The sequence below is a fragment of the Scedosporium apiospermum genome (assembly GCF_000732125.1).
Source record: "Scedosporium apiospermum strain IHEM 14462 chromosome Unknown SEQ_SAPIO_0143, whole genome shotgun sequence".
Lineage (NCBI taxonomy): Eukaryota > Fungi > Ascomycota > Sordariomycetes > Microascales > Microascaceae > Scedosporium > Scedosporium apiospermum.
Genome location: NW_015971844.1, coordinates 1,204,912 through 1,228,124, shown reverse-complemented (window position 1 = coordinate 1,228,124; position 23,213 = coordinate 1,204,912). Strand labels below are relative to the sequence as shown.

The 23,213-nt window shown below is 51.6% G+C and overlaps 2 protein-coding genes and 1 pseudogene across 2 annotated transcripts; 1 reads left to right on the top strand and 2 right to left on the bottom strand.

The window, feature by feature from the left end:
* Nucleotides 1-309: 309 nt before the first annotated feature.
* Nucleotides 310-1,764, top strand: SAPIO_CDS9628 (Glycosyltransferase family 15 protein; the record flags this gene model as incomplete). Its single annotated transcript, XM_016790972.1, has 4 exons — nucleotides 310-466; nucleotides 567-827; nucleotides 905-1,523; nucleotides 1,608-1,764. 4 exons carry the CDS (start codon nucleotides 310-312, stop codon nucleotides 1,762-1,764), a joined length of 1,194 nt encoding a protein of 397 aa, XP_016639482.1.
* A 480-nt stretch (nucleotides 1,765-2,244) lies between these two features.
* Nucleotides 2,245-3,408, bottom strand: SAPIO_CDS9627 (WD repeat domain-containing protein; the record flags this gene model as incomplete). Its single annotated transcript, XM_016790971.1, has 2 exons — nucleotides 2,245-3,299; nucleotides 3,363-3,408. 2 exons carry the CDS (start codon nucleotides 3,406-3,408, stop codon nucleotides 2,245-2,247), a joined length of 1,101 nt encoding a protein of 366 aa, XP_016639481.1.
* Nucleotides 3,409-5,731: 2,323 nt separating this feature from the next.
* SAPIO_CDS9626 lies at nucleotides 5,732-6,853 on the bottom strand (annotated as a pseudogene; the record flags this gene model as incomplete).
* Between the last annotated feature and the right edge of the window lie 16,360 nt (nucleotides 6,854-23,213).

The window sequence follows — 23,213 nt, the reverse complement described above, 5'->3', positions numbered from 1 at the left end:
ATTGCCCCCTTTTTTTCCCATCAGGTCCTCTGATCCTGCAAACTTCTTGTTCCGCCCTCAACGCCACCCGTCTCTCTTCTCTCCAGGAGAAAAGGAAGGATACATCAAGAGCGCATCTCCTCATTTCCCCCCTAACGACCTTTAATCCTCGGAGTGGTTTATTTTCTCTTCGTCTTTCTTTTTGCTACGCTTTGCGCCTTCAATTCCAAAAGCCCGACTTAACGACGTGACTTGGTCCATCTTGGAGATTCTGCCCTAGCTGCCCCTTCCACGCGCTGATATCGCCAGCTCACGCGCAATCCTTTTGAAATGGCTGTAGCCAGGCCAGTACGAGCTCTTGGGCTCGCCGCCATCGTCTTATGGTGCTTCTTTCTCTATCAGATGTTCTCGCCCACCGTCCAGCCGATAGCGCCGTCGACAGACAATCCGAAGCTCGAAAATATGGAGCACGACCCTATGGGGGATCGTACGTCAAGTCCACCCCCTTAAGCCGGCTTTTGAATGAACGATGCAGATCCGACGACAAGATTAACTGTGCACTAACGTCCTTTTTCAATTCTGTATAGCTACTGGAGAGCCCGAGGGAGTCCTACACCGTGCCTCCGACCGCTACGCGCCCGGCATCGAAGACTCCGACAGGATTAGCGCCACACTCCTAGCTCTTGTAAGGAACGAGGAGATGGACGGAATGGTCCAGGCGATGGAAGATCTGGAGCGAACATGGAACCACAAGTTCAACTACCCCTGGACCTTCTTCAATGATGTTGCCTTCTCCGACGAGTTCAAGGCCAAGACCTCTGCTGCCACAAAGGCCGAGTGTAGATACGGTACGTGATGGTGCATAGAGGGGATAAGGAATGTCATTTGCGCCTCCGTTTGACTAACCATTGCGCGCTCGATATAGAGGTTATCCCCAAGGAGCACTGGGAAGTGCCATCGTGGATCAACTCTGACCTCCAAGATGCCTCGGCCAAACTCCTCGAAGATAGCGGTGTCCAGTATGCGAAGATGACTTCTTACCACCAGATGTGTCGGTGGAACAGCGGCATGTTCTACAAGCACCCCGCGCTCAAGGACGTCCAGTACTACTGGCGCGTCGAGCCCAACGTCCACTTCTTCTGCGATGTCGATTACGATGTGTTCCGATTCATGCAGGACAACAACAAGACCTACGGCTTCACGATCAACCTCTACGACGACCCCAAGTCCATCGAAACTCTTTGGCCCGAGACCCTCAAGTTCATCGCTGCGAACCCCGATACCATCCACGAGAACAATGCCATGTCCTGGCTCACCGATAGCATCCGCCGCCCGAACCACAACGCCAAGGCGAACGGCTACTCTACATGCCATTTCTGGAGCAACTTCGAAATTGGCGACATGAATTTCTGGCGGAGCAAGGCGTACGAGGACTACTTCAACCATCTCGACCGAGCCGGTGGTTTCTTCTATGAGCGCTGGGGCGATGCGCCCGTCCACAGTATCGGTCTCGGACTCTTCGAGGACGCCAACCGTATTCACTGGTATGTGTGAACCTTCTCTTTTTTCTTCCATCTAGAATCGCTCTTAGTCAAGCCCGCTTGCTAATCATACTCCCTCTTTCCTAGGTTCCGTGATATCGGCTATCAGCACGTACCCTTCCTCAACTGTCCCAACTCTCCCAAGTGCAAGGGCTGCGAGACTGGCAAGATGTACCAGGGCGAGGACTTCCTCCGTCATGAGGACTGCCGACCCAACTGGTTCAAGTACGTTGGTTCCGGCTGAACAAACACCCCACCGAACTTTGTATGAACCACGAACGGAACTGCACATCGTTTTTATATTTTAATCGCGACTCTTCGGCGAACGAAAGCTGGCCTACAGCCGTCGTCTTCCAGGTCTTGGTTGGCTGACTGCCCGGCATTAATGAAACTTGATTGGGTTGGCATTCGCGGGTGTTCGGCGTTGGATCAGGACCATCTTTTTTTGTTCCCTTCACTTGTTCTCTTCACAGCCGTCGCTTGGCTTGGCTGTGAAGAGAAGATGGTGAAGTTACCCCGAGAAGCTCAAGTGGAGTTACACCAGCGAGCGGGAAATAATAAGCTGTACATGTACGAATGTAGAAATAATACTCTGGCGTGACAGAGTGAGAGAGGAAATAGATTCGAAGAAGCAAACAACCAAACCTGCGCCAGCGTGATTACCATCTAATCCTTGTTTTTGTGAGTAAAGACTGCATGAGTTCCATCTTTTGCCGGTATCCTCCTACCCAGCTCCGTAGGCCGTTACCACACCAGACATGCCTCCCACGCAAAACTGGTCTCCCCATCCGCCCTCCCTCCACGCGACACAACTTATCACATTATTCTGCCTCTTCTCCTTCCCGTCCCTCCCAACAACTCTCTTCCGATTCTGCTGCCCCATCGGACCCCAAGGAACCTGGATCCTCGCAACAACCTTCCCCGAAAGCAAATCCCAAGCCCAAACCCTCCCCTCCCCACTCTCCAGCGTCGCCACATCAGCCCCCAACAACTCATCCCCAGCGACGACATACCTCTCCCTCCCGCCCAACACAGCCTGCACCCTCAACTCCTTATTCAACCAAGCCCCATGCTCAAAAGTCTTCAGACACGTCCCCTTCTCCCTATCCATCAGCCTCAGCTTACTATCCAGCGTGCCCACCAACATGGCCGTCCCGTCCCTCGTGAGATCCAAGCTCGTGACGCTCGCCCCCATCGTGTCGCTCACGCACGTCCCCATGCGTATATCGTACGCCCTCACGACGCCGTCCACGCTGCCCACTATAATCTCGGGACCTCGGACAACTAGACACGTCACGGCGTCCCGAGCCTCGTCGAGCACCTGGATCGGCTTGGCGCTTTGGCTCTTCACGTCCCAGATCCGCACCGACGTGTCGAAGCCCCCGGATACGAGGACGCTGTCCCCCTCGCCGCCGAAACTCACGCAGTTAATCCGCGCCGAGTGACCATGTGGCCCGCCGCCGAATCGCCGGATCGTCTGCGCTGTCGCCACGTCCCAGAGGAATACGAGGCGGTCCCCGCCCGAGGACGCGAATCGCTCATTGTCAGTTGAGACGCTAATGCTGAGCACTTCGTAGCCGTGCGCTGAGTAGGTCTGGATGAGCTTTCCTTGGGGAACCGACGGCTGTGAGCTCCGGGACCCTGGCGTGATGGTGGTAGTGGTGTTGCCGGGGGCTGGGACTGTGGTGCTGGGGTTGTAGAGCCGTATGGACCGGTCCGAAGAGCCTGTGAGGATATACGTCCCCGGCGACGATGAGTATGTCACGGCATGGACAGGACCTGTCAAAACTCGTTAGCGCTCTGTTGTTGTAAAGAATCCTTGAAGCATGGAAACAGACTCACCATTCGCGCCCAGCAATTGGGCCACTGGTTTTTCCGGAAATGACATTTCTTCATATTATCCATCCGGCCGATTACCATCTCATGTCACGCCGGAAAGACAAAATGACAATGAAGCCCCAGGCTCCGTATTTTACCTACTTCACTCTTCCGCGCTGAGAACAGTTGGAGTTGATGTGTGAGTTTTATGAAGACCGAGCTTCGTTAAATTTATAGTATTGAATGCACTGGTTTATCGAGAAAGCGAGGGGGTGACTATTATTGGTCAGGCGGCAACAAATGTCCGACGGCTGTCCCCAACATCTACACCTCCGGAGTCTAATATCATAAACCCCAATCCCTACTTCGTGCCTTACGTCCTATTCATATAACTCGAATGCAAACCTTTGGTATCCCATGTCACCTGTTACCTTCCAACCCCGGCGAACGTTGAGAAGCTCCTAGGAAAAGTCCCCATGTATTTGGGCTGTCTGTATTTGTAAAGCATGAGCAAAGACAGTTTCTGAATCTTCAAACACCATCCATAATATTAATACACTCTCCCATATAGGGAAATCAAGAAATGAGACAGGGCGCCGTCCCGATTCTGGCACCTCTTGATCTTTATCAAGATGGTTCAAAAGCCGACCCCAAATCTAGCGCATCACCTCCACCGCCCAGCTATAGCCCCCCCCAAGCCACGCCTCGTATATCGGGTATTTGTTGTGACATAAGAAGGGAGAACTCGAGCCGAAAAAAAAAGACAAAGGAAAAATGAAAGGACAAGACCACCCAGCGAGGAAACGCCTCGCATCCTTTCCGTTACCCAGATGGTCGTCCCTTTGACATGGCTCCCTTTTGATTCGGCCGTAGACATGACATGCGCCAACCTCCATGATGCTTCAGTGAGCTCTTTAACCAATCCATCTCCAAATTCCAATCATAATACCAATGACCCATAAGAAACCCATTTTGAAAGGAGTTGAACCAGTACGCCGATGCATGCGATATATCGAGTATAAAAGAAACGGGAGCGCAAAGACTTGGGCGTGGAAAATGACAGAAAACGAATAGAAAACAAAACGAAATCGATGATGACTGGGATTCAGCCGCGTGAAAGGGCGGAGTCCCTGTGATTCTTCCTGGAGCTCTGAAATCCAAAAAGGCAGACCGGGTAAAGGATGAAATATGCTCGTTGAGTTCGAGACTTTGATTTCGACAAGGGTGGTAGTGGTAACCGCATCCGCTACCAGCGAACCACTTGATTGATGGTCGCGAGTCGTTTCGCGGGTGGGGTGAAAGAATCAGGGAACCGGGCTCGTCAACTTTATTCCGAGTCACACTGACTCCGCTTGCCTCCGCTGCTGTGGTGAACAGAACACCTGACCTCCTCGCCCGGTAGCTATGCTCGAGAGACAAGTTGGGGTCGTGTACGGTTGCTGTCATCATTTTCCAGAGCGCAACACGTAACTTAGATCCTTAACTCGGCGAAAGAAGGTGTAGGCACGGACCGGGGAGCGAGGCGAACCGATCTGTTCAAGCGGGGTTGGTAGCGGGGTGTACGGCTCCCGCAGCCCGCAGCTCGCAGCCACCCCCGTTGTGGATCGGTCCGCTTGCTTTGCCGAAAACAACGATAAGCAGTGGTCGAGCAGAGCAACAGTCCACCCCGAGATTCGGTTTTGGGGTCATCCCGCGCAGAAATAGGAACAGACTGCAACACCATAGGCGAAAGATATAAACTCGCAAGCTTTCAAGATCTTCTTCGCTATATTACCACCGGAAACGCGGGAATGGACAATAGACGGTGTCATTATCTTCGGAAGTCGCGCCTGGAATTCATACATGTGAGTATTCCTAAAATCCAAAACGACTGCTTTTTTCGATCGACGGATACACTGGCTCAAGGCGCAGGAGATGCTGGGCGTTTCCTGGAGGCAGTAGTGCGGGGATTGGTAACATACGGGTCTGGTTGCCAGGGTCTATGAAGGACGTCCTCGTGGATTCGAGGCAACTCAATGCCTTGAGGCTGCCAGGCTGGTTTGTGAACCTCTGGAGCTTGATGCAATCGCTGGGGCTCAGAAGGAACTGGGGAGTAGCTCCCATAACCAACCCTTATTCTCTTATTGTGGGGTGTATCTTCAGGATCGGTTGGCCGGAACACAGTTCGTGGTGATAGCGAAGCGCTTGACGGTCGTCCGGATCTAGAAGGATCGTTTGGTTTTGAGGACCCTAGCCGTCTTGTGTCTTCCAGTTCAGCAGAAGGAGTCGATGGGGAGGTGTTGTGTCCACCTCGGGGTCTATAACTCCCAAAGAAAGGTTAGAGCAACATGTCCCAGAAGTAGACTACATGGCCTCTTTTCTCGTTCAGGTCCACGCATTGGAATTCAGAGTACTCACGCATTCTTGAACTTGCAGACGCGCCCAAACTTTTCGCACTGGAGACATCGTGGATAATCAGGGTCACACTTAATCTTCTTCTCCCGGCAGGTAACGCAAGCGATAGCTAGCCTCTTCCTTGGCTTGCCAGCCTTCGTTACTCCCCAATGCGCATTAACAGCCTCCCCATCGATGACGGTCTTGCAATGGCTACCATCGTCATAGAAGTAACACATGCCTTCGCCAGGGACCTCAGCGGCACAAACGAAGCGAGGTAGGAAGTGCGTTCCTGTCCAAATCTTCGGGCCAAGTCCGTCCTTCACCGGAACACCCTCCGCGGTTGTTGGGTTTCCTGGGAGGGACGGTACGCTGGTTGGTGGGAGGTGAGAGGCCCTCGGGTCGTGAGTAAAGCTGGGGGTAAGGTCTCGGGACCCGGGATACGACAGTGATGGCCGGGTTGGGGGTGATGGAAGCGGGGGAACCTCTCTTCCTCCGAGGGAGTACTCATGCCGTCGAGGCTCGTGAGCCCTAGACCACGTCGGAGCCGGAGCGCTATCAAAACGCAGCGGCTCGGCGCGTAGATGGTCGTGGCGGGGTGAGTTCGGCCCAGAGAGAGACCTCGTAAGGGAATGAAGAGAAGGAGTCCTTTCCGAGTCGTACCTAGGCTCGTAAGTGCTGCGAGGTTGGGCTGAAGGGTGGGAGGTCACAGTCGCTTCGCCTGCGTAGGGACCAGAGTAGAGTAGCCTGTCTCCATGAGCAGACGGGACACGAGGAGGGCGTTCTAGGATGGGGACCGATGCGAAGGAGCCGTGGAGCTCCTGAGGGGAAGGCAAAGGTCGCGCGGGCGGGTGAGGAAATAAACTGCTCAGCGGAGGCAGCTTGGTGGTAAAGCTGGGCTGTGAAGTTTCTCTCCGAGCCTGACCCTCGTCTATACTCTTCCCAGTAGATGACATGGTCGACACAGAACGTCGGTCATAGCTGGTCAAGGGAGGGGAGATGGGAATGGTGGCTGATTTCCAGGTGTCCGCTGGTGGGGAGGGCCTGGAGGAGTAACTAGATGAGGTTGGGCTCACCAGCTCTGGAGGAGTATCTGGTGCGGCCAAGCGAGGGTGAGGTTCCATGCAGTTTAATACCCCCATTGGAAGAGTCGGATGGATGTGAACTTTTAGAATTGTTGAAGGTGAGAAGGATGACGCATATCAAAGCTGTCTTACAAAGAGCGGCTTGCCCTTGTGGTCGTTGATGCCGGTAAACTACCCGCGTTGATGATCTTCGTTGGGATCCGAACGTTCAAGTGTGGCTGTACGGTTGTGGGCGTACGAAACGGGTATATCACGAAGGTGAAGGTGAAGGGGAAGGTGAAGAGAGAAGACCGGAATGAAGGTATCAGCAACAAGGGGAGGGATCAGGGCGAGGAATGGCAGATAGATATTTGTTCGGATAAGATCCACAGGCGGCGCAGCGGACACACGGCTACCCTGCCCACTTACATGCCAAGGGTTGAGGGTCAGGGGTGGGAGAAGAGAGAGGCTATTACTTCTTGGAGTAGAAGACCCCCGAAGTACACAACATGCAATTGTGGACAGGGGAGTGCAGAGACGAGAGCAAATCCGAAGTACATCTCAGCGACAGGTAGCCTGTAGCAGGGAAGGAGCAGCATGCGCAAAGAATGAAGTGCAATGTACTAGTGCGTTAGTAGCAACAGTAGGTACACTCTTGGAGTGAAGGGGAAGGACCAGATGGGGGAGGGGACGGGGGCGTGGGAGGTAGTGGGAGGTAGTGTGGACACTGTCGGCAGAGAACCCACACCGGGGTCTACGAGTTGGACTAATCGACGTGGTATGGTTGGGGTAGGTACCACTGTACTAGGAGGGTAGGGTAGGGTAGGGTAGGGTAGGGGAGGTAACTACGACTAGGCTCATCCAAGGGCGTATTGCAGTAGTCGTACTCCATCGCGGTGGACCGAAATGGGCTGCAGTGCTTCAAATTCCGGATAATTTAGACGGGGCTATAACGACCAGGAAAGATCAACAAAGGAACGCAAGGATGGTGGGAAATGGTGGTACGGGAGGGCATGTACGTACCGTACCATATTGCACTAATTATTGGCGGCGATGCGTTGGCGGTTCCAAACCGCTGGGCGGCAATCGCATCCCAGGTCCCGTGTGGGTGTGGACGAAGTATTATGCACGCCTCAGCAGTCATAAACTAGTCTAGTATAGTACAGGACAATTGGATAGTGGACCTACCAAGGGAATATTACCAGTACGAAGTGAATGGGCTTTCTTCCTCAGCTTGGCTTAGCAGCAAAACACACTGGAGAAGGATGCCACACCTCCACCCAGGCAGATCAATTGATGTTGGAAGGAGGAGGAGGAAGGGGTGGGGAGTGGTCTGAACTAGAGCAAGTGCTCCCTCCCTCTACTGCACTCCTTGGACGATGAAGTAAGGATAGGGGCGGGTGCAAGATTGAGGGATCAAGATGGAGGATGAGGACAGGAATGGGGTCTAAAGTGCCACCAGACGCTATTATCATTACACGTGGGAAGTCTCCATTTTAAACTAATAGATGGAGACTAGGGGGAGGGGACTCGCACTCGGACACTTCAAGCACGGCATATTAGGATCGCGAGAAGAGAACGGATTATTGATAACCTCGTGCGGTTCAAGACGGCTAGCCTTCATCGCCGCTACTCCTCGCCGGATCCAAGATTTGGGTTCTTGGGTGAATTGGCAGCGGTACTGCGGACAAAGGCAGCCGGTAATAACACACTGGCCAGCACCTCCTGGCGTCAGAGCCAGTATGAAAACGCAAGCTCAAGAAAATACAAGAAATGCTCCGTAATTCATACAAGCAGCACAGGAATCCGAAGCGGAGTTCCTCCGCGCTGTTCCATCCGTGCCGCTCAGAGATCAGAGCATCGTGCGAGGACTAATATCAAAAGACGCAGCGTCAACGTCCTAGCGTGCCTTGCAGGGCCGTGTGAGTACTCGCCAAGATCATCAACGAAGCACTAGCTGGAACAAATGGAAGACATAATACCTGTGTACACCCAAAGAACAATAAAAAATAAGGTGAACGGGCGAGCGAGTCATTGCACTAGCTCCCCTCGTGGTGAAGCGGAGCCAGTTTCCAACTCTTCGGATCCATCAACATTCCGTCCTCGACGTGCGCACGTGTATTCAATAGAAGGAGAGCAAGCACACGCCGGCCGAGCGACTAGACTGCATGGGAAAACTACTTCGTATGGAGGTTATTCAATCATTAGTGATGATGATGCCTAGGCCACAGGCTACACTTAGCAAGGAAAGGACTGCCGATAAGATGATGTGCGTGCTTCTATTTCATGGGCTGTTAAAAAGCATCTAATGATTTGCAACCCTTCCTCACTTACCGGTTTCGTAATCATCCCGACTGAGACCTTGGCCAGGCCAATGCCCGAGTTTCATGGCAAAATTAACGCGTTCTTCGCTTATGGTCACCGCCTGTGTATCGAGATGGCATTCGACAAAACGGGCCTCCCTCCGCCACACAAAATGAATGCATGAGTACTCATACTGCGTTCTGACGGATGATGGTGCACTCCATCAGGGAGAGAACCCACCTGGCTATTGCATGGCGGAACGACGAAGTATCAAGCTGCTCTGGGCTTGTTTTTTTAATTTTGCCCTTCTCGATCAATTGATACAGTACTCCACTGGTATCCGGTGGTGGAGTGCAACGGAAGAACTAAACCTAATCCCTGTACTCTCCTTCCTCGAAGAATTATGCCGGCCCCGAGACTACTCTTTACTCGAGAAGGAAAGTGTCTCGCTGGACAGCACAGAGAAACACCGAGTGACGCCATGGGAAAGAAAAACCGAACAACCCGGACATGGTGGTAGAACGCACGATTTTAAGGCGGGGCGCTGGAGACCAATGGTTCCAAGGGTTCCAAGGGTTCCAAGGGTGAGTCGGAAGGAGCCAGCACTTGCCTTTTCCGCCCACGTGCGTCTGCATTTCCTGGACCCTTGTTACCTGACCCTCGTGTTCTTTACGCTGCACTGGGATGGTGGATGGTCACTGCCGGAGGCGATGAAGGTGCACGAGAGAATCTCATTTGATCTCGAAGAAATTGATACGTACCACAAGGGTACTCGGTCAAGTCGCGGAGGGCATCATGCAAATCCACAGACGAAGGAACGACTCTATCTGCAAAAACGGTCGTCGTTACCCTGTTCGTCCAGCCCAACACACCACCACGGAGGAGCTGTCTCCAACCTTTCAACCATTCGGCGAGCTTATTGTCCCCTTGCTGCCTGCCCTCGCCGTCCAACAGTACCAGTACATCATAAATCAGAAAGAGCCGACGATATTATTACTAGATGGCTATTTTGAGCAGACGGCTCAGCTCTAATGTCGTTAGTAATATCACCACCGAGTTATTATCATTAATCCCGAGTTGGGGTAAAAGATAACCTTCTCACGGAATCAGAGTAAACTCCTTATACCGACTCGCCCCTTTATTATCCAAGACCATCTGAAACTATTGACCATCAGCGAGATCAACATTGCATGCCGTCCTGTCCGCAGCAGCCATAATGAACCATACCGCACGACGCGAAAAATGGCGCGGCTATGCTCAGGGGTTTGTAAATAATAGAGAAGGTATTGTATTACGTCTGCATATTATCAGGGACTCGTCCTCGACTCCTGGGAGAAGAGGCACGACCTTCGCGTAATTCCGCGCTGCCGTCTTGGTCTTGGTTGGTGCAACGCTACGCCCACGCATCCTCCTGAGTCCTTGCGTGCTGGAATGTAATATTGATACTAGTTTGGGACTGTCCATGGGAAGGGACGATGGGGAGACTGCGCCCGCACACAGACACACACACACACACACACACACACACACACAGGGCAGGCAAAGGTACAATGTGAAGGTTCCTGAATTTCAGATTTGATGTACACCAAGACCGAGTGGGAAAAGCCAAGTAACGTCGCCTACATCTCACATACACTACATACATTTACGAGAGTGTGACCCTAGAAGGATGCTGCTACGCGAACCAGGGGGATGCAGCATTTGAGGCTCCAAGAGCGGAAATCGAAGCCTACAATGTGGAGTGGTAGTGGACATCCTGTCCTCACTAGCCCATCAAGGAATTTCCTCCGTGTCGTTACAATCTAGAATGACTGGGGAAGGCCCAGATGCTCCGGTGTGCAGAAATAGCACACTTCCAACAGGGCCTGCCTCTTGACATCTGAACTCCTCCCCAAAGGAGGCTCTGCACTACCACCCAAGATCGTCCCAAATCCCGCATGTCGTACAGATTTCGCTCCAGTTAATCCGTGAACTTTATGCAACAAGAAATGAAAAAGGGGCAGGGAAAAATAAAAATTAAATACGAAGCACGATCCCCAGTACGAAGCGTGGAAATCACCATTCTTGTCAGGCTGAGACACGCGTCGTGACGCTCAAACGAAAAAACCGGTGAGGCAGTGATGAGCTTTACCCGGTGTTCAAATTTAACATGAAGCAGGCGAGAGAAGCAGTGTGGTTGACGGAATTGGGAGGACCAAGAAGCCCCTGGAAGAACTCCCTCATACCCTTGCTGGGACTTGCAGCGGAACCACATGGATCAAAGACATCAACCCATTCCCGACCCCCAATTAAATAGCGCTGTGCGCTAGTATGCACATAGGGTGCTGCCATGTGCTGGGCGGGCTCGCCGCTGACTGACTGACTCGGTAGATGCACGAAGTAAACTTGCTGCCAAAGTAGTACAAGAATAGCACTCTACACTACGGAGTACACTTCACTACTATGGTCTCGGTCTCCTTTCCAGGGTGCTTGACCCCCCCTCTCACAACGCCGGCTGTAGGGATGAGCATGGAGGGGCATAATGGGACGACGCTACGAAGGGACCGTGACATCACAGTGGCACGATCACTGCCATGAGGCCAGGAAATTGATTGATCAATTTTCTGGACTCCTATACTAATACCAAAGAGCACATATTAGGGCGCTCCCTCGTTCTGAACCCCACTCGACTACGGAGAAAAAACAGAGCTCTAGTGCAGACCCTGAAGGAATCACTGCTGAGATCTAAGGGCGCTCGAGAGAGGCTTCGAATCTTACAGCACATTAGTGTAAGTCGGTTTTACGCTATCTCTACTCCGTAGGTTCAACGCGTGGCCTCCTGGCTCCTGGATCCCCGGCAGGCATCTTCCATTGATCTCTGGAGGATCTCCTATAACATTGGTGTTTAAGCCCCGGCATTCGGGAAATATCAGCCATAGGCTGTCCACCGCCAACCTCGGCGCATGAATTGTAGCGCCCCCAAATACCGGCTGGCGAAGCTTGGTGATCGGCAACCATTTGCCTGATGGGGGAACAAGGCAAGACTCCCGGGATGATGTTGATATGGGGAGGGGGATCGAGTAAAAGGGAGAGGGGGGGGGGGGGCAGAGGGGGCGGTAATGATGTGCTTCGGCAGGCAGGGATAGGGGCAGGAGATAAACTGGGGCTGATAGCGACACTGGCTCCATTTCCCAACGTCTGTCCAACTCCGCTAGTCTATGTTTGGAGGCACATCGAGAGATGAGCCGGCCTACTGCATTCTGCTTCGGGGCTAGTCTGGAAAACATACGCTTGGCATCATGGTGGAAGGAATTCGAAATATAGATCGTCTGGCGAACTACTCCTCCCTTATCAAATAACACCGTTCGCTGCAGGATTCAAGCCACCTTTTCCAGATTGGCCTCATCGTCACATTCTGTCCACGCTACGCGGGGGCGTGGCGTTCAATGGCTTGCTCGGGTGCTTCCACATACAGGCTTGGATGGCGATGACAGTCCGGTCAGGTGGGGCCCAGATGCATAGAACAATCAAAGGATGAGAGCTGCTGCAGGAGCTCGTGCTGGTAATCTTCGAAGAAGTGGCCCTTTTTTTTTCCTTTCTCACGTCCCAAGCTTCTGTGCATCGTCAAAAAGCTGCACATTCATCCTCCCCCTTCCGCCCGCAGCCAAGCCCAAGGAAGGGTCTAGCCCGCATCGAGGCTCTTGATCTATTTGCCAATTGGTATGGCAAGTGGGCAACGATGGACGGTGCGCAACCAGGGCCTCCCAGGGGTAATATCACAGAGATTCACCTTATAATAATAATATTTGCGAGATATTACTTGACGCCTGGCCTGGCCAGGCCCTACCCCGCCCTACCTCCGTTCCCACATGCACTTGATCAGATCAGTTTTACGGAGGATTAATCCTCGTCTCATGAAGCTCCCTGAACAACGTGAGTGCAGGGTAGTTGAAAAGATCCTGGTCCTGCTTACGGGAAATTGAGTCTTCGCTCCGGACAATATTGTCTGATATGAGCTTGTCTCCTCGACTGCCCATTTTTATCATCGGCATCATCAGAATGACCAGATACATGGCCTCCTTTTTGGTTGGGCGCCTGTTTAAGCGCGGAAACTGGTGAAGCACACTCTCAGGACGAGACTATGAGTAAACAAAGGTACGGGTTCTCGCATGGTTCCGTCGGTCGGGGTTCACATGTTGTACGAATTGGTGTCTGAGGAGGACAGGGAGAGGGATAGTCGGATCGATTGACCACTTTTCTTGGAGAAGTGGAGATGCAAGATTTCACAGGCCATGCGTGAAACCAACACGGCGTACGAAGTAAACGAGATTTCTCGTATTATGTTGTATCATGTATGCACTCCGGAGTGTGCGAGGCAAGAAATTAAAGGATGTCGCATGGGAGCCTTCCAGCAGCCCAGAGTGTGGTCCGTCTCCCAGGGTTCGCATCCCATGGCAGATGGCAGGGTGCTCTAGAACCTAAAAAGCAAGACCAAAACGGGCCACGTGCAGGTTACCATCTCATCCCTGCCGCCTAGCTACCGATGGGGGCAAGGTCCAAGAGGTGGAGAAAAGGAAGGTGATATTGTACTCCGTACGTGGTGGTGAACATGGATCATGGATCTGCCAAGTAATGGCTCACCTATGACAAATGGCGGCGTCTGTATCACCCTTCGGACGAGACGACGAAGGACGCTAGTTCTACCGGAGAAGGTGTGGACTCTGGAGCTAGGCTGAGACCGCTGAGCTTGAGAGAAACTCGCACGAGGGAACCGGATTGGACCGCAGTTGTACGTAATCCGTTCAATTGTGCTTCCTGACTTGGCCTGGTCTCGATACTACTGCTGGTCCTTCCACAGCGATGTTATATTTGATCAAATAATATTATTGTACACACTATATCCCGAAGGAGAAGTAGGCTGAGCTCACATCTCAAACCACCCCGTTGCACGGGTTATGCTGAGGGACGGCATAATATTGGCGATCCACAACGACGGCAACCGCAGCCGCAAGAGCGATCCCTCAAAATATCGACCAAACACTGCCCTTGGAGGGGAGGATCAGGAAAATCTCAAAGCGCGACAAGATACTATTCCTGGGGTTGTTCTGAACCTTTTCCCTTCACAGAAAGTGAGAGGCTGAGACTAGCATAAGTGCCGAAATGGAGAGCTGCGGTTTAGTAGCGACTGATATTTCGTCCTTCGTAAAGTAGTGTAGTGTAGTGTAGTGTAGTGTAGTGTAGTGTAGTACCTACTAGGGGAGTACGTGTACCGAGGTAGTGTACGACTCTGGCTATCCGTCCGGTACTTCATCTTTAAAAATGGTGTAATGATCGTCGTAAACCATAACACCAAGAAGTCGAGCACACAAGTGGCGTCTACCAAGTAAAATTATCACGATGTGCTGTGTCAACTTGAGCAAGGGGATTGGGCTTGTCTGCCGTACTCCCGCCCGCGAAGTGGTAAGGGTGGCTGCAAAATTACGAGGTAACAAATTGCTGGGACAGGGCATTTCAGCCCCTTTGCCGAACACTCCATCCCGGATACACAAGGAAATGCTTCGTAGGATCAAGAGGCTCGAGGCCCCCTGGGCGCCACCTCCAACTCCCTACAGGTCCCCCATGTCGCGGATTGGCTCAGGAGTGTTCCCTCGGCGAGCAAGTTCCTCCAGACCGAGAGACCCCAAGCAGAGGGAGTTGCCTCTTGAAGATGGGCTTCCGGTGGGTGATTTCTCCGGCTCGGTTGGGCTGAAGAAGAACGCCCCAGAATGCAACCAAGACATCGCTCGGTCGATGATTCTGGCACGATTGCAGACAAAGTCTTTTCACGGCTCCTTCGGCTATGTATTCCAGTACCTCCGGGGACTAATAGAGTAATAATGCTCCGTCTTCGATCGCAAGACTGGGGAACACATTAAACTAGTCGACCAGACGGGTTAGCTAAGCCGGTATTGCATTTTTTTTACTGCTGGGTCCTTCAAAAGTTCTGAATAGAGGAGCGGGTTATCGGGTCTTGCGTCCGTAGAAAGTAGGTCCTCTTCCGTAGTACTGAGCGAGGCATTGCCCGAATGGTGGCGCTCGACCAAGGGCAGAATGGCTCCACGTCGTTGTTCCCGTTGAGGGTTTTTCTGTGGACATGTGCAAAAGCCCAGCGAAGATCCCCAGCAAAAGAACATCAGAATTTGGCTCGATGTCTCAACTTATGCCTGTTGTAGCCGTTGCATTTGCATTGCGGCAGGGTCCAACAGGCTAAGTCAGCACCTTCTCCAATTTGATCTCGTAAATGCATTGAGTCCACTTGCAACTAGGAACGTACTCCAAAGCTGGAGATCCAAAGTACCCTGCGAGGCAGGTCCTCCGTCCGTGTTGGAGCGGCTTATTTGATTGAGTGAAAATTTAGAACCTTCAACACTTCGTACTTCGTAATGGTTCAACAGTATGCATGAAGACAGACACTATTATACCCTAGACTCCAATCCTTCCCGTGATGTGCAGGCTTAGACAAAGCTAGGGTTCTTCCCCATCCGATCAATCATGCGGCAGTTGGGTATTTGGAGGGGCAGGACAAAAAAAAAGCTGGGGATCGACAACAACCTGGGAAAATTCGGGGCACTCATACACTAGTCCAGTTCAATCTCAAAGCTCGCACGCTAAAAAAAAAAAATAAGAACAAATCTAAAGGTCCACTCCCCCGGACCCCAGACCCCAGACTGGGGTAATCTCCTCACTCTGGACGCTACTGATGCCAGCATCGCATAGCCCCTCTCTGCTCTCTCTGTTATGGAGATCCGGTTGGCCAGCTCGCGAGGTGTTGGAGGTCCCATCTTGATGTACAGCAGGAGGCTTATCCCCACGCGGCACTGCATAATAAGGTCGCTAGTCGGTTGGGGTCAATGTTTTGGCTTTATGTCCAGTCCAATCGAACGACCTCAGCACGCTGCAACTGCACTAGACCCTTATTCAATAGCCGCGGCTTGCTGGCTGTGCCCTTTTGGTTGCCGGGACACGTGTAAAAAGCCGGAGATGAATACCGACATGCCAACTAGTCCGCATCAGCTCTGAAAATGCGACTCTGTAGGCTTCCCCGTATCCCTTGCTCTGTCTTTCCTCAGCCCTTTCCCCCAGGCTACCTCGGTACTTTGCATGTGGTAGTACGAGCAGCGAAAGAAAGGGAGAAAAAAGCTGTGGGAGGGGTGGTTCCTTGTTACCGTCGGAATAACTAGGATCCTTCGGTTTTTGCTTGCCCATAATCCGGGGTAGATCTGAAGAAGACGTAGTATCTACATGGATGCCACGCCCTCGATATCTCCGTTGCTGCGGAGTAAGATGTCGACCCATACCAAGACGCATCAATAGCTCCAAGATTACATGTGCACAACCCTTCTCTGTGGTTCACGATTCGTTGTTCTAGCATTAGGATCAAGAAACAGGCCATTCCCCCAGATTTTCTCCAACAGTCTAACATGGGTGTAATATATCCGCAGCGCCGATTCGCGCATCCTTCTCTCCGAGTACCTCTCATCGTCGTCTTTGATCTGCAAATCCTTGCGGGGAGCGCATCAGCATTCCACTTAGTTTACGCACGCCATTGATGATTCCTTGATACGACAAAATTTCAAGAGCGCGATCATGCCGTGAAATTAGCACTCGCATTAGGATGTTCTCCTCGGTGCCCGGTGATAGGCTTCGGCTGGGTGTGGTCGAAATGCATAACGGAAGAAGGCAATTGGTGGATGCTTCGCCTCGTCGGAGATCGAAATGTATCTTCTTCTGGATTTGGGGGAGGCAGATTCCTAGATGCCGTACTCCCTCTGTCCCGTACATGTTCCTGAGGATTCTGGAATGCCACCCTACATGTCGAAAAAGCAAATATCACGGCCCATATTCGTGCTTTGTACGTACTTCGTACTTGTGGGCGAGATGCCGAGTGCCACTTAAGAATTCATTCTCGTCTATTTTTAGGGTTGGGGTTGATCAATCAATATTGCCATCAATCAAATTGTAGTGTGTGCGAAGTAGTTTATCACTTCGTCGACAACCCAGGCGGGTCTCTCCACACAACATCTTTCCAATAGATCCCCTTCTCTCTCGCCTTAGCTCAGTACGAGGTAATTAGTTTTACTAGTGTCTACGTTTATTTCCCCCTCCCCTCCCTTCCCCTCCTCCATCTGTCCATAATTTGTCCGCTTTTTGTTTCCCCGCAAACACCCCAGAGTCATAATTCCGCGATCCATCACCAGAAGTGGGGAGGTGCGCCCTCGCATGTAACCGTAACTACGAAGTAGCTGATCATTCAAAAGAACATGATCTGAACTCGCGTCCTGAACTGATCTAAAAGTCCGCACCATGCCAACTGGTCCGCCAAGAAGGTACTAGGAAAATAGTACTGGGACCATCAACGTTGGGCTCCAGCCAGCTCCCCAGGGATCAATGGTACCGAGGTACGTATTTGACAATACTACAACACTATCATATCATCAGGGATGTCACATATAATGAAATGCGCGTAGTCCATTATAGGAGCGGGAAGCGGTTTGGGGCTCACTCGGACACTCCCTCATTTCTTTTTCCCGCCAGACAGGCACACGAGTCAAAACTTGGTTACCCCTTTCCTCGCCGAACTTGATTGGTCCTTACCCGCGCTGTTCGGTGAACAAACTTTTTGGTCCCGAAGGAGAGATTCTGGTTGTTGGAATTGAGGTACACCCCATGGTTAGTGGTTAGAGCATTGTGTACGTACTTCAATGGATTACATCTTTGCTACGAGGAAAGTAAGATATTGACACTCTCAAGCAACCAATACACCTATAACATGCCGGGGCCTTTCACATCTACCTCCCGTCTAAGGAGCGGAAGGACTGGGCGGTGCTTGGTTCAGGCCAAGGGCCCGGCATGCGTCTCGTCCCAGGTGTGTTGCAAGCCTTGACCGAACCACACTGCGCTCGACGGAGATAGATGCACGGCTATCCATGGCGCTCTAATCATCGCATTGTGGGAACGGGAGCGCGATCGCTTAATGGGGACATCTTATTGCCGGGTTTATTTCATGATAAATGAAGCTCGGTCCATAATCCCAGGGGCCCTGGACTCATCAATGCTTCCATGAGTCGAAGGTGTCGGTGACCCACCACGGCATTTTGACCCAAACCGGAGAAGCCAGGCGTGTCAACTAATGTGCTTATTAAGCCACGCCAGAACCACGTCAAAGGTCCAAGTCGTGAGAGAACAATTCAAAAACAGCAGCGAATTGGCACGATCCCAGACTTTCAGCTTATCGGCCATTTCACGGCGATTGTCGACAACTTCTCGCTTCATTGCACGCATCCATCCTTCTCAGTAACGGTGGCACTGCAGCTCGTCGATACGAACAAGGTGCCTATCTAGTTATATCTTAGCCAGTTACATGTCTCCTGAAGAGGGTCGCATCACAATCATCTCATTGTCAACGCAATGCATTGTCGATCGAGGATCGCTTGGCAGGGCCGGCTGCTGGCAGAATCGGGATCAGTTGAAACTGGGTTTTGGGACCAACTTGCAGCCAGGCGAACTCTCCCCAAATTATCGGCTCCTCTTTTTCCCAGCCGTGCATCAAGTCTTCTGACCTCCCCGCCTCTCTTTGCAATCTTGCCTAATCCCTCCGTGATATCTACATACGGCTGATATGAAACGGTTCAGAAAACTCACCTACACGGTGTTGGTTGCTTACAGTAGGTGGACAAACTCCCGCTCGAGATGCTGTGACGCCGTCGTGTTCGGTCTACCAACACGATCAGAGTCTGCCACAACTCAGGTTTGACGGTCGTCCTCATCTTGCCCGCTTCCGGCAAATATACATCTCGGCAATTCAGGCTGTATTGCCCTGCACCCAAGATGTCTGCAGCCAATCTAAATGTGACCCTTCTTGCACCTGGTCACGGATTTTCGATCCAGGATAATATGGCGGTCCTGACAACAGTACGTTTATTTTATTTTATTTTATTTTATTTTATATATATATATATATTTTTTCTAAATAAAATTCTCCAGCCTTTTCCACCACTCACTTATCGCACAATGAGGCGAGCAGGATAGGTGGCTTGTGAGGGGGTGACAGGTCCATTCGGCACTGCTAGGTCTTCCTACGTCTGTTTCGGCCGGCTTTCGTCACGACATCTACGTCGCTAGTGCTCCTGTTCGCCAGGCCGGATGCATTACGGTCCCCACGCGGCAAGAAAATAGTTCCTCCCGTACGCTAAGGTCTCTGTATGGTTTACACCTGCTTCTACTGGTAAATGGCGCTGTGTGAACATGGTATCACCATCATCCCCTCTCATGCTACGTTCAGGTTGTAACGCTGCATCGTTCAACATTGCCTAGTTGTAAACCAACAGAAGGGGGGGGGGGGGGGGGGGGGGGGGGGGGGGATATAACCCGAGAAAAACAGGTAAGAGTGCGCAAGAGTAGATTCAGGGACTAGCCAATAAGAAGCCCATTCCCGCTGTCAAGACGTAGGCAAGGAGGGCAAGCCGACGGAAGAGGATGTCAGCACGGGTTGGTGACCTCCTCGAAGTACAAGGGGGAAGTTCTCACGACGAGGAGTTCTGATAGAGGAAGCCGCAGTCGGCTTCGGAGACCTCGCGGCGGAAAAGCATTTTCGCGGGCTCGTATACGTGCTTCTACTCCTCATATATTTGACTCCCGCCTATCTTCATCGGCCCTTTGTGTTTAGGAACATATCCAGACGGTGTGCTTGTTGTGGGGAGCCTCGCTTGTTAACCCCAATCAGCTCATGTCAGGTGGCAAGTTCCGGGTGCTGTCTGTGTGAGTAGTACACAGGTACACCTATCTATGTAAGAGCTTGGTGTGTAGATGGGCAGCTACGTAAGGTCTAAGTATGCGTAAGTGTGGGTTTGATATGGCGGCATTTTCTTAGGCCCGGCGAAAGCCCTTATTAAGGGCCGACGATGGTGGTGAGCCGATATTGTCTACATACAACCAACATTGCATCCACCTAGTTTATACGAAAGTGGGACGTATATACGTCTCTCAGGTTCCGTGTAAGCCTCAAGGCACCACACCCGCGAGCCGGGCCAGGTTGTATGAAAATATTAATCTTTTATGGAGCAGACAGAGGAGGAGGAGTGGGGAATACCGAGACACGTCTCAGCAAGAGGAACAGTCTGCCCGAGATGTTCTCCAACAACCAATACCCCAAGCCGAACGGACGGCTCGTAATTAACTACTTGACCGTGGGCAAATGAGGAGAAAATACTACGGAAGAACATAATAGAGGAGATTTCTAATTAAAGCAACATTTCTGACGGGATATAAACGAGTCCACAGATGAATCTCGGTCAGGAACCAAACACTATACCACTGTCTAAAGTAAGTGAGGCCTCGTCATCAAACTCTCTCTACTCTTTGAAATTATTTTGGGGGGGGGGGATGCCTTCATCGAGGGATTAGGAGCAGGGTTGGGATGAAAAAGTAAGGGAAGAAATCGAGATGGTGTGCTGGTGATGTACGAGACATTTCCCTCCTTGTGACAGTGCTGGTAGCGAAAGGAGCCTCTCTGCCTTGGTGCTGTACTACACGAGGCTCAATTCCGGCATTCGATCACTTAATTCATTGATGCCCGTTCTTTTTTGCGGGAACATCCACAACAAAGCGCATATGTCACTCGGCTGTCTGGGAGAACACATCAATGATGTGCCGAGAAGGGCCGGGACTAAGAGTAAGATCTCGTATTTAGCGCACTCCACCGACGGCTTTCTCTAGACCACACTCCGGGGATTACCTCCATTTTGAGTATAAGAAGAGTTTTCAGTTTCAATATTCCGATGCTTGCCTGCGCCCTCTCGAGGCATTGAAGCGGAAGGTGGAACCAGACGGCTGGCCCCTGTACACACTAGTATGTACGTACGAAGTAGTTCATTCACGATAAGCCGATGGGGCGGGAGACGGGCGACCCTGCAATGAAGATCATGGCTCTGGCCGGGCCACTCCCTACCTTATTTTCCCCGAGAGACTCGTATCGCTCCGACTATCCGCCGGGGATTACGTCTCATTCAATGCCGTTGCGTTTGTCAGTGCCGAAATGAGGAGTCTAAAGGGGGCACCGCAATAATACTTGTGGAGGCTGAAGGATCCATGCAAGAACAACGAAAGCCAAGTCCAAAAAAAGAATGCCACCTTCTCTCGGTGTGTGATGTCAACGACATGGAAGCGGCCGACCTCACTGAAAAAAAAATCCACCGCTTGTCATTGATCCCTTCTCGCTGGTTTCGGGTTTATTATCAGGTTAGGTCTAGACATCGGCGACCAGGACCGGAAATCTGTGGTGTTCGAGAGGGGGCAGATCAGGAATCCTTTTCTTTCTTGGCACTTGTCTTTTTGGCGTTCTGGGCGGTGAGGGGCCCGAGGACGCGCCTCTTTTCTTGGAGGCGTCGGACACCCCATGGGAGAAGATGAGGTATGGTGAGGGGAGTTATCAATATTGATTGATAACACAACTACCTTAGCGCAGTTTCTCAACTCGAGGCCAGGCCATGGAGATGTGTTGACGTTACAATGGCGACGTTGGGGCGCCTGAATTGTGTAGCTGCGATTCTATGACTCTGTACGACATATATTGACAAAGTCCAGAGAATGGTAAATTTCTACCGGCCTTGGTCGTGACACATTATGCCAGAGCGGCATTGGGTGCGTCCTGATCCCACTTGTTCTTATCCTATAACCTATCCATCCTATGGTAGAGAAGGGGACGGAACTGGGATAAAAAAAGCTACAGGCCGGGATTAACAAGAATGAGCCCGGCCCGGGGATTCATGAACAAGGACGGCTGGGAATTGGAGGTTAATCCCGAGGACTGGCCAGATAATGGGCATTAGATGGAAAATAATATTCCTCGATGCGCGATGCCGTGGATTGCCGTGCTCCCGTATAGGGATCTATAAGCATTGCAATATTGCATCAATGATTCAATAATACCCTCCATTGTCTGGGTTGTCTGGGCAAGGTGTCTGGCGGGACCAAATCATAGACGATGTGGCTTCCGGTTATAGATATCGAGCGGTTGCAAAATTTGGCGGCTGCGTGGGCATATACAGCCAGCACTGTTTTGCAGCCGTGAAGCTCGAAATATCAATATCAATATCAATAGATGGAGGAGGTTGCATGATTTCTCCGGCTCGGTGCCTTGGAGTGGGAATAATCAATAAAGTCCGGACTGAGGCTGTCGGCAGCTGGAAAGCTGGAAATCTAAGACCCGCGTGAACAAAGAAAGCCGTGTCGAGCAAGGGCGGTCAACCAAAAGTCAATTTACCCTGCACGAAGCCAACCCATCTTGTCGGGTAAGGGACGGGACTCTCGGACTCCATTTACTGTCCTTCGAGCCTATCCGATGATTGAAATGATGGGTGTCATGTCACACGCCACTTCAATGTCGTCCGTGCAAGGAAGGGATTGCGAGAACTGGCAACAGAACGGAACGGGCTTGATATCAGATAATAGCAGTACCAATCCATCTAGCATCGTCTCCTCCAGCAACTACTGCTTCGTGGGCATCGTCGGACAAGTTCCGAGTAACGCACCCCCCAGCAGTTCACTATTAACTTGGCCCGTTGCTATAAAGCGGAACCATAACGAACCTTGATAGAAGATTTGATGGCAGGGTTATCATAATGTGTCTGCCTCGTACTTAGACAGGCGCATATGCCGATGCGATATAATTCGGCAATGGCCCTTTAAACTTGGTTTTGCTCCTGCTCCTGCCTCAAGATTCAACTAGATTGGTTCCTGCCCCATCAAACCCAGCATGACCAACCGACACTGGCAGGTGCGTAAGGATAGAACTAGAGTGTACCCCAGCACAATTTACATAACGAATTTCAATAGACTGTCGATGGTACAAGTACGCTACTTCGTTCCTCCGCCTGCATGCTAGTCTCGGCAATCCTCTCCTTGTGCATGCTTCCTCGTTTCCTTCGTGACTGGAGGCTGTTTGTCTCACTTCAATGTTGGTTGGTAATGTCGAGTTTCCCTGATAGCCACCGCCTTTGATGGGGACGAATGCTGTAGTGTAAACGCACTGCGGCAGAATGGGATCAACAATTGGAAGGAGCCCTCTCGAACCAGATCAAGTGGACGATGGGTCTTTTCTCAAGGCTCGTGTTCCCTC